The following is a 17320-nucleotide window of genomic DNA, read 5'->3' on the forward strand; positions in this document are numbered from 1 at the left end:
AATACATATTTATTTATTTTTATTTTTCTATTTCTATTTTCATTAAATACAGAAAAAGAAAAAAAAAAAAAAAAAAGAAAAAAGAAATCCGAACTGCGATTTGGTTGGGAGAGAGGGAAGAAGTAGGGCCGTTAGTATCCAATATTCCCCACATCTTATCCTGCACAGCACCGCAGAGGAAACAGACATGACATAATATTGCAGCAAAGAGAAGATAGAAAATGATGTGTGCTGGTGGTCATGACGCTGATTGCTCCACCTAAATCCCTAATTCATTTCCTTTCTACTTACGCTCTCATTCCTTTCTTTCATATATATATATATATATTTTGTTTTGTTTTGTTACAATAATGTATTTTTACAACAAATAATTATAATTACATCTCTTCAGATTTAATATAATAATACATATATTTTGTGTACTTTGAAAACTTATATTTAAATATTTCTGATATTTGCTTTCGTCTAACAAATAAATCAATTCGTTACTCAAAATTCACTGAATTTACTGATATTATAAAGAGTGTTGATCGACTAAGACAAGGGACAATGATCATCAAAGTCGAATACCCATCATCTGTTTTGTGCTATTATTTTAGTGTCTATCGTTTACCTTGTGCTACTACATAGTTATATATAGTCCATAAATTTGAGATCTATTTCGTATAGGCGTTGATAGGATGTGAAACTTGTTATAAAACCCACCCAACTTTCGGACTCAACACGTCTAACCTGCAAGCTTGATTATTTTTCGTTTTTAATTAATTGATGTAATATGATATATTTTTTTTAAAAAAAAAATAAATATAATTAATAATATTCATGAATATTATTCTGAGTGAGTTTTGGACATAATTGGAGGCCCACTTCAAGTCCGATTTGGGCCTAAAAAACTTAGAATTGGAACCAGTCATATAGAATTTGATCCATGAGCCGTGTGTGCTGATTCACATTTTTGCGCTTAAATTTGTAGGTATATTATTTTTGTAATTTAAAATATTTTAAGGGACAAATACTAATTAACAGTTTTAAAATTATTATTAAGTAATAATCATTTGGGTTTTATCAAAATATATTTTTATTAAATTGTTATTGCGATATATTTATAGTGATAATTTAGTGAATAATGACTAAGTTTGTTTAATTGAATTGATGCTATATATATATATATGTCACTAATCTTTTTAAGATTTATTATTAATTATTAACAATGAATCTCAAATAAAAATTATGATAAATAGTATTAAAAATAAAATAAATATTTTCATCTATCAATATATATAACTTAACATTTACTAAATTCAGAATTTGCAAACAATAATTTAAGCTAATTTTGTTATCATATCTAATAATACATTTTCTTATTATTAAATTTTTGAGCTATTTTACCTATTAATATATTTAAAATTAAATTATTTATATATATACATATTTTATCTATTATTTTTTTTTCTAAAAAAATAAATTTTCCGTTCTTTGAGAGTTGAGTACACCGCCTGTGAGCCAAGCCGACAACAGCAGAATATTAGTTATAGGCTTATAGCTTGCGATTGGCCTTCGCTTGTTAGAACAGCGCCACACTCACAGCTTCTGAAACCCGCGATGGCTTCCATCTTAGCCCGCAAATCCGTCGCTGTGCTTCGTGCTCGTCATCTCGTAAGCCTTGTGATAGAGCTTCGTTGCTTTTCCTTTTGATTTTAGTTCTTATTCGTTTACGCTTTTTGTACGGTTTAATTTCTGGTTTGGATTTTTGAATCCGATGGTAATGGTTTGGTTTTTATCCCATAATCAGTAATTTATACGCTCGTATTGGTGAGTGAATAAGGAAAAAGCGGTGAGGAGGGAGGTATGTTGGTTTTATTTCGATTTGGTCTTAGGGTTTCTTGTTTGTTCGACGAGGTGGAGCAAGTGTTTCGGATCTAAGATGATTGATGAGAGGTTACGAGAGTTTGAAATGGAGTTTCTTTCTTTTTCCGGTTTCTAATATGATCTACCTAGTTTAAAACAAACAAAAATTAGTCGGCATTGTGCTAATTGATGGATCATTTTTACGCATTTTGTTCCAGAGAAGCTGGAACCATTGTCAAACTATTCGGCACTTCCCCTCAGACTTGCACTCTGAACTATTCTCTCACCTCCGTAATATGTTCTCTTTTGTTTTTACTTGCTTTCTGTATCATGCCTAGAACTGCAATTTCAGCAGACTCGAGAATTGTTACATTCTATCTTTCATTTGGGAGTAATGTTATGGTGCTATCTGTAATTATGTGAAATAGTTAAAATGACGTTATTTTAATTAAATATTCTATTAAGCAAATGCGTACGTTGGTTGTTCTCATATGTAAGATTATTTCACCACTCTGTTTTTTATTTTTCATTCGCCTTCTTAAGTCTGGTTCTTGTTGGAAATTATAGGCTTTGGCGGGGCAAGGATTGCAGAGACCCAGCTGCATTGGGGCAATATGCAGTGAACGTTCATTTGCCACTAAGCACTCCTTCTCTACTGACAAAGGTTTGCACCATGTTCTGTTCATTTTAGCCCTTCGTCTCCTTGTGTCTTATTCTCAGCTAAAATATTTTTGGTACTGGATGCATATAAAATATTGCCATCATCTATGAGCAGCAAATGTTCTATAGCGCTTCTGTAGCTTTGCTAAAAATGCTAGTGACAGAGCATCATGATTAGTTTCAGGTCTTTTTTTCACTTACTTTGATCTTAATAAATACAATCAGCGAGCATCATTCGTGCTTTTCATTGGGACTGTCCATGTCTTAAAACTTGGAAGGACACTCTTCTAACGTCATGCTTGGCATACTGTCCTCTAAATTAGTATTGCTGAACGATGTTGGACTTCTGGGTAGAATTTATGACAGATTTTATTAAGGCAGTTATTAGAATTTCTTAGAAGTTGGCCTCGATTCTTAGAAAGCTCCATCTGCAATACATTAAAAATGCTGTGCTGCTTGACCCCATATCACTGCCTGTCATAAGATGACAGATGCTATTCGATTGAGTGTCTATTGGGGTTGGGAACAATGATGAGATGTTAACTTTCTGTAGCAGATTTTTATGTTCTTGGGGTTATTTACTACAGATGACGAGGAAAGGGAAAAGCTTGCAAAGGAGATATCAAAGGATTGGAATTCTGGTAAAGGGCCTCTATAGATCTTTCTTTAGGCTTTAGTTCTTCTGTATGCAATGCTAATCTCTTTCACTTGTTGCTTTTCTCAAGTTTTTGAGCGGAGCATAAATACATTATTTCTCACTGAAATGGTTCGAGGGCTGATGCTGACACTGAAATACTTCTTTGACCCGAAAGTCACAGTATGTATCCTTTTTTTTTTTCCTTATTAGCCCATGGAGCTTGCTTTACCTTTATCAAACTGATTATGATTTTGTGCGGATGGAGCGAGGTTGGGTTTTTAAGGGTGATGTTTGAAGCAAACCGCACTTTGAATTTGAACATTGCCACTTAAATGGGGAACTGGACCAGCTCATCGTCTAGCTACTGTTATAAATTGGAAGAAATAGAGTCCTTATTCATGTCTGAGAATATCATTATTTTACAGATTAACTATCCTTTTGAGAAGGGGCCTTTGAGTCCTCGTTTTCGCGGAGAACATGCTCTCCGGCGTTATCCTACTGGAGAAGAACGCTGCATTGCTTGCAAACTATGTGAGGCTGTAAGTCAATAGTTTCCAGCACACTATCTCTACTACAGTTTGTGATGTGTTGTTGCAACAAAAATGTAAATTATCTTCCCCGAACCAGAAAAAGATGCATGAATTATGAGGCTTAATAAAATGAATGCTTACTCCTGTTCAATAAGCTAGATAAAAGTAGCTTACAGCCAACACCTGTCGTAGACTTTGTCTGTCTTACATGTCCATTTGACCCCCTGAACCTTTAATTCAAGCTGATAGTATCATCTTCTTTTATTTGTTAGGCTATTGCTTGTAGGTTGCTCTTGCAGCTTGATATGTGAGCCTTTGCCAATCATTGTTAGTTTAGCTTGACTAAGTGTTTGTTCCTTCACAGATTTGCCCTGCCCAAGCAATCACCATTGAAGCTGAGGAACGAGAAGATGGGAGCAGACGTACGACTAGGTAAATGCTCATGTGTAACTTTGTGTCTGTGTTCCTCCCTCGCTGTCTGCTCCACATGCGCCATAACTCTTTACACTTTAAATGCAACAGGTATGATATCGACATGACAAAGTGCATTTACTGTGGTTTTTGCCAAGAGGCATGCCCTGTCGATGCTATTGTTGAAGGGCCCAACTTCGAATTCGCTACTGAGACACATGAGGTTTGATCTTTATTCTTTATCGGCTTGAATACGCTGTAGAAAAAGCAAAACTGATCATGTTCGTCTCCATGCAATAGGAACTCCTCTACGACAAGGAGAAGCTTCTAGAAAATGGTGACAGGTGGGAAACTGAAATTGCTGAGAATCTCCGATCTGAAAGCTTATATCGTTGAGTTGAGAGTTCAATTTTCAGCGTCGGCAAGAGATGGAGTTGGATGTTAATTCTCAAAGATGTGTTCAATAATAAGGAATGTTGATCTCATTACCTCCTTTGTGTTTTATTTCTTGTTGCTCTATATGTTAAATAGGCAACATGGGATCGGAAGGCGAAAAAGAACTTCTCATGAAGAATTGTTGATTGTTCTGTCGATGGCATGCTTTAGAACTACAGAGGAAAACAATGTTACTATCTGTATGCGGTTGATTCGCCACAAGATTTTTAAGTAACTGTGGGATTGTGATCTATCTGTTCTATTCTACGAGGAAATAAAGGCTTCCGACACTGATTGACATTTCTGAGAGGTACAAGGTTTAATTCCAAATGTAAAAACGTGTACTTGAAAACGCTGTGGACGTTACCAAACTTTGCGCTGTGCTCAATCTTTCCTGTCTGAAAGTGAGTAATGACTATCTTAAATAGTTGCCCTTTCTTTAAATATTAAATCAATATGATTATAAATAAATTATAATAATTTATATAAAATGAGATAAATAACTATGTATTTTATGGGATTCGAATTCACTTATTAATGTAACCTCAAACACGTATAAAATATATATTTTAGTGAATTTTAACTTTTTTTATTTATCCTACACTGATATATCATAAATTTAAAATAATGTAACTGAATTTTATCCTTTCTTAAAAAATAAAAGAAACATATTTTTAAAATATATGTTGTTAAAAACTTGTAATAGTTATAAATGAAAACTTTAACATAAATAATAAAAAAGATAATAATAAATTGATACACTTTTGCAATCTTTCTGCAAAACATCTTTTCAGCAATCGCATTTCATCATACTTCCCTAAAAATACTTCGAGACCAGCCTAATTAAAACCGCCAGGTCCTCACCGTGAAGGAATTTTCCAAGTGCGACTTTCCCTTTACTCCCAACTCACACTCACTCACGTTCGAGAGAGAGAGAGAGAGAGAGAGAGGTGTGAGGTGAATTGGAAGGGAGTCAGCGAAAAACAATGATTCGGGGAGTGATAATAATGAACGATCAAGGCAAGCCTCGCCTCATCAGATTCTACGAATTTCAGGTTACCAGAATTCTTCTAGTGTTAAGAAATTACTCTTGATGTGTTGCGTCATTGAGATATGTTCTTTGTATTTTCTGTTCTTTAATATTTTTTAGCTGATTTTTGGATGTTGTTGGTCGATCTTAATTCGCGGTGTAAAATTAGCCTGTGGAGAAGCAGCAGGAGCTGGTTCGAAGCATTTACAAAAGTCAGTTCTTTGTTTCTATTTTACTTGGGGAAAGAAACGGATGTGTATTTGTTTCCAATTTTTTATTATAATTGAGTTCCTACTATTAATTAATTGTGCTGTTGTCTGCAGTTTTATGCAGTAGAGCTGAGAATGTCAGTAATTTTGTTAAAGTGGATTCGCTCTTTGGGCCGGTAATTTTCTGTGAATTTTCAATTTCTTGTTTCAACATATGCAAAATTGTGCAACCAATTAGGTGTTTGAAATTAGTTTGTTTGTTTCTTTTCTTCCCTTTTCACTTTTTTGTTTATGATTGTGCTTGGTGTTTGTTGAAGAGCTATGATCGTCAACTTGCAGGATGTACGGCTTGTGTACAAAACTTTTGCAACATTGTACTTTGTTTTCATATTCGATAATTCTGAGAATGAGCTTGCAATGCTAGATCTCATGCAAGGTATGCATTGTCGATTAAGTACTCGTCCAACTCTATAGCTTTAAAAACTTACATTTCCCCAAAAAAACTCTGTAGCTTTAAATTTCTGCATAATTGGGACTGTTCTAAAAATAATTGATAGATCATAATTGAAGAACTAGAAACGAGGATGGGTGATTCTAGCACAGGGCTTCAGCCAATGACTCAGCTGATTCACTAGATCATCTTCTGAATTAAGTATAAGATAATGTAGCATCCATCATATCAGAACTTATTTTGGTAACTGAAAGGAGATGTAAAGAGCTTTATTCCGTCGTTTGTAGTTGAGGCTACTTCTATAATTCGAGTTTTCGATGCGCTCTATCTATTTTTTTAAGCTGTGCTAGGGAATTATTGATATTTTCAGTTCTAGGGATAAATTGTTTTCTCAATATATCTATTTTTCTAGCATTCTCCACGCATAGTCACTTTGGCTGTATCTTGGATATATTCATTTTGGGAATGGTTTTAGGTCATCACATCCATGGCAAGAAATGAAAAATTCGCCAGTGTTTTCTTCTATATTTTGAAACTTGCGGATAGTGCTGTTGTTCATTAAGATGACTTCATTTATTAGTTAGTTTGATATCTGAGTTCTGTTATGACAGTTTTCGTGGAGACATTGGACAAGTGTTTCAGTAATGTGTGTGAGCTTGACATAGTGTTCAATTTTAACAAGGTTAGTTTATTCTGCTATCATTATGAAAGTATTTACCTACATGATTTTATATTAGGAGCGAGTTAAATTGAGATTCAACATACAATTGTTTGACTGATTATTCTGGTTCAACTATATTTGGTGGGGTCGTTCACAAGGATCATGTATGCCATGCATATCTGTAGACTTTTATTTCTACTTAGCTCATCAATGGTTACATGAAAAGGGAGAAATTTATTGAGGCCACCTGGAAATGAACTGTCTTAAGCTGGTTTCTATAAGCGAAGAGCTGTAGGTGGATTTTGCTACTTATCATTCAATATCTATCTGCACCATGCCAAACAAAATGACTCCTTTCATGTTCTACTGAGTACCAAGGCAAGCATGTGGAATCTCTGAGTACTTTTAGCCTTTTAGGTGACAGCAGAGGCACTCATATTCTGTTATCTGTTTTTTAGGTGCATACAATTTTAGATGAGATCATATTAGGTGGCCAAGTGCTTGAGACAAGTTCTTCAGACGTCGTGATGGCGGTTGAAGACATATCAAAGTAATCTCTTGCTCTCTCTTTCGAAAGAGAAAAGAAAAGAAAGAAAAGATCAGATATTTTAATTGATGCCACCTATCTATTCTTTGCAGGCTGGAAAAGAATTCAAATTCAATTATTCCATCTATTCCTGGTTGGCAGGGTCGATAGCAGCAGAACGCATGTAACTTCTTTGATTTTAACAAAGTTATGTTAAGTAAAGCGATTGAGACCTCTTTTGCCATCTATCTCAATCCCAGCATCATCTCAACAGTACTCGGAAGATATATTTGACATCTACTTTCTGTGAATGCTGATTTATGGTTTTCTTTAACAAGCAATATTTCATATCGCGGGGCATGTCCCTGCAATAGAACAACATTGTTGAGTGAGACATTCCTTGAATGAGATGATTCCATCTTTATTCTTTCAGCAAGATGAACTACACCGGACCCATAGCATTTTGGTACGGTGCTCACATACTTCTATTGCTAGTTTAGTCTATCACAGAGTTATTAACAATTCCTATATTTCCTACAGTAGACTATGGTCTCTAACTTGCTTGTCGGATTATTTTCATCTCATTCATTCGAGTAGGCTAAAGATCAAGAAAAAGTACCCCAACATATCTTACTACCTGCAAGAAACTATATCATATCAGCAATTATCAGTATTTTATTTCACACCGAATCACGTAAAAAAAATTCATTTTAGTTACTCTTCTTTTTCGTTCTGATGAGATGCCAAACAATCGCTAAACTAATCCGCCCACTACGCTTGGGCATAGGTGCAGTGATTATTGTTTATATAGCAAAATTAAACAAGAAGGTCCCATGGTCTAGTGGTCAGGACATTGGACTCTGAATCCAGTAACCCGAGTTCAAATCTCGGTGGGACCTAAACTCTATATCTTTTTCCCCTCCCAATTCACACAATTTCTATTACCAGACTTGAAGAGGGCATCCAGCATTTCGTACATCCCTATTCAGGAAAGAAACTAATTAGACAAATGAACAATATACTTCTGCTCTTTTTCTCCTTCCAAATTGGAAGACGCATATCCAAAATGTCATAAAATGTACATTTCACCAAAGACAGATAGAACATGTAAATTACAGCCAAAAAAACAAAAAAATTGCAGCTTGTTTAACCAAAAACAAGCCTCGAAACAAAGAACAAAAGAACCACCACCATCCGACCCTTGCTATTTCTAAAACCTGCCCAGCAAATCTAAACAAGAAGAAAGAAAAGAACTCTTCTAAATCTGCAAACAGTTGGCTGTCACTCTTGCAACAAACACGCCATTGGCTTCACGTCCATTTTTCGTCCAAGAAACAGAGTAACTTCCAAGGAATGCAACTGATCATGAATCTGGCTTGTTATCCCCAGCATACATCACAGGGGAGGAGAATGTACAGCAGGACACTAAGCAGCGAAGACATCAAAATCTGGAGCCTGCCATAATTATTGGCAAAGAATCAAGAAACCATCTACTCCCCTATTTAATCCTCATGCAATCTCTCTGGATCCTGCTCGTCCAAAGGCTCCGGAAAGATATCCTTAGACTGCCGTCTAGTTGAAGACGAGTGACCATTCCCCTCCCCATTCTGACCGCTCCCTTGGGAACCCGTCGTTCCTGACTGCTTAAAACTGCTTGGTCCTTCACCTTTGTGAGAAGTCATTGCTGCTGACGTGGCCACAACATCTGAAGAACTATGTCGCCAGCTGCCGAAAAGAGCAGCATTCCACGAGCCTCTAGAGGACGTGGTTCTAAGCCTGGCTGAACTAGTCTGCTCTTCTCTTACAACCTTAAGAGGATTTTCCAAAGCTTTAAGGATGTACCTCATTAGGGGCCGACGAGCAGGCTTGGGATTTAGACAAGACCTAGCAACAATAGCCATGGCCCAGACTTCCTCGAGGAGATCCTCATCTATGATTAATGATGGATCCACGATGTTTGTGACGAGCTCCTTGTCATATATGCTAATGTAAGGTAATGTTGCTTCCAACCATTCCTTTGTGGTGGGATCGGTGGAGGAACTAATTCCCAGCTTACCGGTTACAAGCTCGAGCAGAACCTTCCCAAAGCAGTATACATCATAAGCACATGTTGTGTTCGCTGAACCTGGTCATGAAGTCAGAAGAATAGTTAGAACGTTACTCTATGAATAAGAAATAGGAAAACTGGAGTCAATAAACAAAATTATGAAGCATGTTTAATGATCTTATTAAATGTCCGCAACTTGGATTGGTGACATTGCTCGGCGAATCAAAGGTCATATGCTTTACAAAAGATGAACCAGATGCTATAAACAAGAAAAGCCATGGAAAACATAGGAGTACGAATAAAATAATGATTCTTTAGTTGGGCCGTTTCAGGGTAGTTTGTAATCAACCATCTAAAACACAGAATAGTCGATTCTTACACTTCAGAAGAATAAGTCAGTGACAGATTGCTCGAGAGCTATGGGTTCTTACGAACATATAGCAAAATATTTCAAGCTTCGGCTTTCTAATTTAAAAAATCTAAACTGCATTGTCATTCATTTGAAGATGACGAAACATTCTACTCCTGCATCATCAGGATAGGCAATAACTTCAAAACTAATAGTTTATATTTAATCAAAGCATGTTGTGGAATTCCATTCTGAAGTCTGCAGCACCGAAGGAGGACAGTCACACTCATATTCCACAAATACAGAAAGAAATAAATTCTGTAATCAAATTACCAAAATAGAATAGGCCTGAATTCAGAGTTCTAACTCATAGGCACGAAAAAGGTAGTAACAAAACAAAAATCAAATGAAATGATCTAGATATACCTGAAACACCTTGGTCTGATGTCCTGCATATAAGGAAAAAAAAGAGTCACAATCTGAATAAAGCATCTAAATAAGAATCTTAACATAAAACCTGAAGTGGAAAAAGGTAATTTTCATACTGAATAATTCTAAATTCAGCAGAAAATATTTGCAAGTATAAATGACATGCGACGAATTAAAATTTCAAGTGTAAGAATATTCAACTGTCAGGACTCAGGATCACAAAAGGAAATACTAACTGTGGCAACCGCAGCAACCTTGTGATCCTACTTTGATGACTGTCACCTTCTTGAGCACAAACCTCACTCAAGCTTCCTAACCTGACTTCGTACCTGTCATCAAGAAGTATGCTGCTGGCTTGAACATCCCTTCAAGAATACAAACACGTAAATGTTATTTTTGTGGGAGATTAGAGTGCCTAAGCAGATGCAGTACACAATTTATCAATAACATAGGTATCACCGGTAAGGATTTCATAGATACAGAGCCAAAACTAAATGGCAGCCTAAACCCAATCCGAGCTCTTTAGACACTGATCGAGAAGATTACATAGTAGAGAACTGGAACCTTCTATCTAATAAACTTCTTCTCCAGTTCTTACATTTCCTCTTATTTCTAGCTACTCTAAGAGTTTCGAATTTTAGAAATACAAAACTTCATCCTAGTGCCATCCAAGCAACGAATGAGCAGGCATCTGAAAAGAACCAAGAAACACAGCAGACAACAATAATTGAGTGTTTGTATGAAGCCTTCAAGAGCCTAAACTCATAAAAAAACGAAAAAGAAAAAGTAAGAGAAAAACATTGTTTCATTAGAATTACCAATATATTTAGTAAGGAACATCGAAAACTCAATGCATTTCCTAAATAAATATACAAGTAGTTGTACCCCAGCTGTTGAAACTATCTCCAGTGAGTATGTGGTGTTATTTATTTTTTGTTTACTTGAAAAACTGCCGCACCTCTCCAACTTGTACTCAGTTCTATTTCTTATAAGACCAACGTAACTCCAGTTGAGAACATAAATTGGCTCAAGACAATGGTTAAACGGATGGGCACCATCCAAAATGCGAAAGGAAGAACAGGATGCCCACAAAACCTTTTATTTACAAGATTTTTGTCTCGCTTGAAGGGATGCACTTAATCATAAGTCATAATTGCAGCAATAGTCCAAGTTTGTCAAAAACTTGTTGGAGTTTGGTTAACATATTTCAGCAAGCACTTCATTAGTACCCTAAATGGTAGGAAAAACCAATAACAATAATTGTAATATCAGAACTTGAGCTTATACCATAGTTTCAACAACACTTACTTAAAATTAAAATATAAAATGCAGCCCTCTACTTTACGTGCTTTGGTAAATAGCTTATGTCAGAATAACAATAAAATGCATACACAATGCCAATTGTGTAATAGTGCTAGAACATTGGCATTATTACAAATCTTGCACATTTAGCAATAAAACGAATAAACCTAAACAAAGAAAAAATTATGCTCTCCTGGTCAATTGTTTCTCATTAATCAATCTCCTGTGTTTTGTTGTAGTACAACACAGAAATCAATAAGGCAATCAGCTGAAAGTCAACAGTTAATTCTTGACTTTTAAGCAAGAGTATCTTTTATTTCTGTACGGCAATAGCTCAAAGTCGAAAGTTTAACAAGTGTGAATTCAGTAGTACCTGTGAACAAGTGGTGGAGTACATTCATGATGCAAGTAAGTCAGACCCTCAGCAGCTCCAATTGCAATTTTTAGTCTTGTTATCCAATCCAGTGATTGTAAACTGTCGTCATCTGGATTTGTTTTCTTGAACAAAGCACTGGACAGGTCTCCATTTGGCATGTGTTTGTAAACAAGAAACTTCTCATTCTCATTCTCCAAACAATGACCCAAGAGAGGGACGAATCTAGGATGGGAAACCTTGCTAAAAAGCTCCAACTCTAACATGTATGCTTCCTTTTTGACTGATGACTGCAAATCTATCTTTTTTATTATTACAGGGATTCCACCTTCAAGTCTTCCACAAAATAGATCGCCGGAATGACCATGCTTGATCAGATTTGCATCATTTAATTCACCGGTGGCTTGAAGAATCTGCTGATATGTAAAGGCATCTCCCAGAGTGGAAAAGTTCAACGATACTCCAGGGTCAGGAATTTCGCCAGCTGGAACAGGGCCCACGCCGTTACCTCTTTGGTTTGTCGTATCCCTCTTGCGCATGCATACAAACAGCAGTACAATTATCACTACCAGAAATCCAATAAGCCCAATACCTCCCAAAACAGAAGCTAAAATAATAACTAATTTATGGCTCTTATTGTCAGATTGTGGTGGAGGATGAGGAGGTTGAGTGACATTTGGCTCTCCGAAGTTATCGAATACCAAACCCCTGTCTGCATAGAATGCGGCACAATCTGTCCGTGTCCTCTGATTAGTCACATTTCGGAGGCAATTCCTACTAAGAGATGTGTTGCCACGTGCATAAATCGGAACTGGACCATCGAAGTAATTGCCCGAGATGTCAATAAAACCAAACGTTGTAATTACAGGTGTAAGAATTCCATAAAATAAATTCTGGGAAATGTTAAATAGGGCAACAGTTCCATTAGCGATTGAACTGACACTAGGCATTACACCGGTAAAGTTATTCACAGACACATCAAGGAATCGCAACGAGGGAATTGACCACAGCACTTCTGGAAACTCACCAATGAAAGCATTATGACTCAGAACCACAAACTGCAACCGAGTCAAAGGAGGAAAGAGATTAACAGGTAATGGTCCTGAAAGAAAATTGTTCCAAAGTACCATTCGCTGCAAACTTCCCAGCCCTCCCAACTCCGCAGGCACTGACCCTGACAATGAATTAAATCCAAGATCAAGCTCAACCAGACTAGAAAGATCACCGAGTTGGGCAGGTATTGTAGAAGACAAACTGTTCCCTGAAAGATTCAAGAACCGCAACCCAGACAAAGTCCCAATTCCAGGAGGAATAACTCCAGACAAGAAATTCAAAGACATGTCCAGCAAAGTAAGGTTCCCTAGTGCAGCAAACGTTGCCGGAATAGACCCTGTGAGCAAATTCTGCGAAAGATCAAGCACAGAGAGCCCAAATAACTGACCTAAACTAGATGGAACTACACCAGTAAGATTGTTATTAGACAAATGCAGTTCAACTAAGCTACTTAAATTGCCAAGAGTGAATGGAATAGCCCCATTAATCAAACAAGACCTAAGATCAAGCAGTTGGAGTGAGGCAAGCTGCAATCCTAACCAGTCAGGAATTGAGCCCGGCAATCTAAAATGCGAGGCGTTGAATGAAGATAGAAGAGTCAAATTTTGGAGGGCGTCCACTGAAAATTGAGGGTTTTGACTTCCCCTCCTTGTTCTCCTGAACCCTGAAATATTGATTCCAGTAACCCGGCCATTTGAGCATTGAATACCCGCCCATGAAGTACACGGGTCGGATTTTATAGGCCAATCCTTAGCCCTCAACCCCAGTGAAGATCTTAACTGAAGCAACGCCAATCTTTCTTGCCTCGAGACTAAGAATTGCTGCTCAAATGTATGACCAAACAGAAAGAAAAACAAAGGTAAACAAATGAACACTACCCTGCTCCACTGATCCACCATTTCTGCTCCAACTTCATTGAACTTCAAGAAAAATCACCATCATGATCACATATCTATACATACAAACAACAGGTGTTTGCTACACTCACTCGGAATTTAGGGATTCTAGGTGCGCACATTCCATACACGCAGCTTAAGAAATATTAGAGAACAGCGAAAACTCCCCTTGAAGCTTACCTCCACGAAAAACGAATCAAAGCATTAGTTTGATCCTTCTTCAAACTCTATTCCCTTTTGTAATCACGAAACAAAACATACAAAAGAGCAAAAAAAAATCTCTTCTCTCTCCTCATTGTTTTCACTTTGCTCCGGCTGACGGAGGAGAGAGAAAAGGGTTTTTTTCCTTTAAAAAAAAGTCAAAATTCTGGGTTTTAGGTGGGGAGAGAGAAAAAATGTGGTGAGAATAGTGAATGCTGAATATTGAGCAGTAATAGTGATGATGATGGACTGTAGTAGAGAGAGAAAGTGAGAGGCCAGTCTCTCTCTCTCTCTAAAATGGACACCACCGCGCAGAAAAAGGTGAAACTATTTTCCTTTTTAAACTTTAGAGAGAAAAAAGAACTTTCGCCGGCGGCCGCCGAAACGGGTCACCTAAGACGGGCACCAAACGGGTATGGATGGACCACTCTATTCGGGTTCGGGTCTGACTGAAAAAGGGAGGCAGTGTGACTCCCATTGGGGGTTTGACTGCCGAAAATCCCGCCCAATACAGCTAAGCTTAAAATTACTCCCCTTCTAATAACAACAATAATATTAATTTTATTATTCAAAAAAAGTAATTATTTTTTAAAAAATTATTTTAAATAGAAATAAAAACTCAAATGCTTCATGTTATTTTATATAATGCGAATAAAACGTGCATAAATAGAAAATTATTTATTATAATTCTTAATTTAGTGATTCTTTTAAATTATGTGCGAAAATCCAGTAAAAATTACATCACAAAAAATTAGTACGGCGGTATCATTGACCACCGTTTGTAGGTATTGAGGGATTTTTCTTTTTATATTAATATAGATACAAGATGTGGGTTATTTATATAAATAGAGTAAATTATAAGGTGTAAATATAATTATTTTAAAACAAAAATTAAATACTTTTTAAATAAGTGAATTGCAGTGTCGTAATTAAGTAATTATTATTGCACATTGTAATCACCACTACTCGCCTTTAAAAAATATTAATTAATACATGATGACGATTGATTGATTGATTGGTGAATCATTAAGTCCAATTTTATTACACACACACACATACAGACACACATGTCATAACATATTCAGAATTCCTTAATTTAGGGAGCTATTTATTCAAAAGGTTGAATATAAATGCCAATCTTTAACAAATATGAACTTATGGTAAGTTAGTGTGTTTTATGAATTATTTATTTTTTTTCCTTAATTTTCTCACCCATTGTACCATTCGGCCATTCATAAGACAATTTAGTGTATCAAAATTTTCAACTTTTTATAAATGATATCTCAGTTTAGTGGTTAACATTAAATTTGAGTTTACATAAATAAATTCGAAATCAGGAATTCGAGTCTCATCGGACATGTAAATATTTGTGTTATTTTATGTGAGTTATTGATTTATCGTACTGTGAAATTCCTAAAATACTGCACTTTTTCTTGTATCTCCCGACTCTCAGTTTTCTTTCACCAATGATCTTGTAAATCTACGCTCCTACTTTGCACGCGCGTTGATTGTGTCCCATCCGGTAGTACAGACTATGTTTTTAACTATTTAATTTATTTTATGTTTTGAAATTGGACATTTATTTAATAGTTAAATTCATATTACATTTGAGACATTATGTTTCAACGTATAATTAAATAATACATCAATTTAATCAATAAACTTATATTATATTAAATTAAAATAACAAAATTTATTTATTTAAAATAAAATCACATTTTACAAGACTCGAACTCATAATCTGATAACATCAGCAAACAGTTGCATTTAAAAGTGAAGAAGAGAACAGTAATGAGTGGAAGTTGGGTTTGAAGAGTGGGCATCTAACAGTTGGTGGGAAGGCAGTGGACATAAACTAATGCTCTCTCAAGTGTTGGTAGGAAATTAATAAAAAATGTGGGTGGCTGTGCCAAATTGCCAATACCTCATTGGAAACAATCTCAATATCAGTTCATACAATCTCAAGTGTTGAAACTCCATGGGTTCGAATCTCATTTTATATATGAAATATTTTTTTTATTGAATAATAGGTACGTTGTTTATATTGAATAATAGATATTGATTAGATTTAATGTATTTGATATTATTGATTAGAGTATAATTGTTGTAATAACTTTATTAGATATTGATATCCGATATGAATAATTGTAATTAATTTATTTCAATTAATAATATTTTATCGCTCGTACTTTGAAAAATATTTGCTTATACGTATTTACATTGAAAATATATTAATTTGACGATATAGGCCAATATGTACTTCAATATAAAATATAATAATTTTATTAACTAATTCAAATATATTTTAATTTCTACACATAAATCCATACAAAATTAAAAATACATAGACAGGCATGCATCAATTAAAAACAAAAGAAAAACTCACATATATAAATATAATTTTTCTCACTTTTTTTTTAATAAAAAAAACTTATGCTATATTTAGATGGAAAAAATTTTAAAAAATTGAAATACATGAAAATACACAATAGTATAATTTAAAATGAGAATTGAATGATTTAAATAATAACTTCATTAAAGTCTCTTAGACACTGAAAATAATATATATAATATAGGTCATTAATATGTAAATTTCGTTCCACCCTAAAAAACTATTTATTTATTTGTTTGCAATTTTTCTATCCCATTCCCATATATATATAGAGAGAGAGAGAGGGGGGGAGAGAAGAAAGTGAAAGGAATATTGAGAAAAGCTTTGTTGCCTTTTTGAAAAAGTATAAAAGTGGTAACAATTTATTTTTATTATTATTAGAAGAAGAAGAATTGGTCAAATACCTTTTTGGCAGTCAAACCAAATTATTCTATTAATATCTTTGATGGGATTATCACAAAATCTGTCTTTTATAATTTTATCAGACGACAACAACAATAAACTAAAGACACAACCAAACACCCCCCCCCCCCCCCCCCCCCAACTATACGTTATGTAATAATTATTTCTCTAAATTAACAAATATAACACTTACTCTCTATAATTAAATATTTAAATAATATCGCCCGTACATTATATATATATATTTATTTAGTTCAAAGAATTTCGTTTTCTTAGTATTTTTGCATTTTTGTTTAATTAAAAAAATTGGAAAAAATATCTATATAATTAGTGGGTTAAATAGTTAAAATTTTATTTTTTTTACAGACTCAAAGTTAAATAATAAATAAGTACAATAGAAATACAAAAAAATTCATGAAAATATTTTATTAATTTAATAATAAAATTAAGTTATTAACGATTTATTCTTTTAGATATA

General features: G+C 34.9%; 3 protein-coding genes and 1 non-coding gene across 4 annotated transcripts; 3 read left to right on the forward strand and 1 right to left on the reverse strand.

The window, feature by feature from the left end:
* LOC105172888 (NADH dehydrogenase [ubiquinone] iron-sulfur protein 8, mitochondrial) lies at window positions 1500–4909 on the forward strand. The gene is made up of 8 exons (XM_011094493.2): window positions 1500–1656; window positions 2416–2512; window positions 3096–3149; window positions 3234–3325; window positions 3571–3684; window positions 4040–4107; window positions 4198–4309; window positions 4387–4909. The coding sequence occupies exons 1-8, from the start codon at window positions 1603–1605 to the stop codon at window positions 4480–4482; spliced, it is 687 nt and encodes a 228-aa protein (XP_011092795.1). The 5' UTR covers window positions 1500–1602; the 3' UTR covers window positions 4483–4909.
* Window positions 5302–7830, forward strand: LOC105172889 (AP-3 complex subunit sigma). Its single transcript, XM_011094494.2, has 7 exons — window positions 5302–5576; window positions 5721–5763; window positions 5875–5936; window positions 6100–6196; window positions 6823–6893; window positions 7331–7422; window positions 7512–7830. Exons 1-7 carry the CDS (start codon window positions 5508–5510, stop codon window positions 7567–7569), a joined length of 492 nt encoding a protein of 163 aa, XP_011092796.1. The 5' UTR covers window positions 5302–5507; the 3' UTR covers window positions 7570–7830.
* On the forward strand, window positions 8226–8297 carry TRNAQ-CUG. The gene has a single exon. It is a non-coding gene; the product is annotated as a tRNA-Gln (tRNA).
* On the reverse strand, window positions 8444–14353 carry LOC105172890 (probable LRR receptor-like serine/threonine-protein kinase At2g16250). Its single transcript, XM_011094495.2, has 4 exons — window positions 11899–14353; window positions 10460–10588; window positions 10221–10243; window positions 8444–9523 (listed from the first exon to the last, which is right to left on the reverse strand). The coding sequence occupies exons 1-4, from the start codon at window positions 13848–13850 to the stop codon at window positions 8901–8903; spliced, it is 2727 nt and encodes a 908-aa protein (XP_011092797.1). The 5' UTR covers window positions 13851–14353; the 3' UTR covers window positions 8444–8900.

Source organism: Sesamum indicum, linkage group LG10 (assembly GCF_000512975.1).
Source record: "Sesamum indicum cultivar Zhongzhi No. 13 linkage group LG10, S_indicum_v1.0, whole genome shotgun sequence".
NCBI lineage: Eukaryota > Viridiplantae > Streptophyta > Magnoliopsida > Lamiales > Pedaliaceae > Sesamum > Sesamum indicum.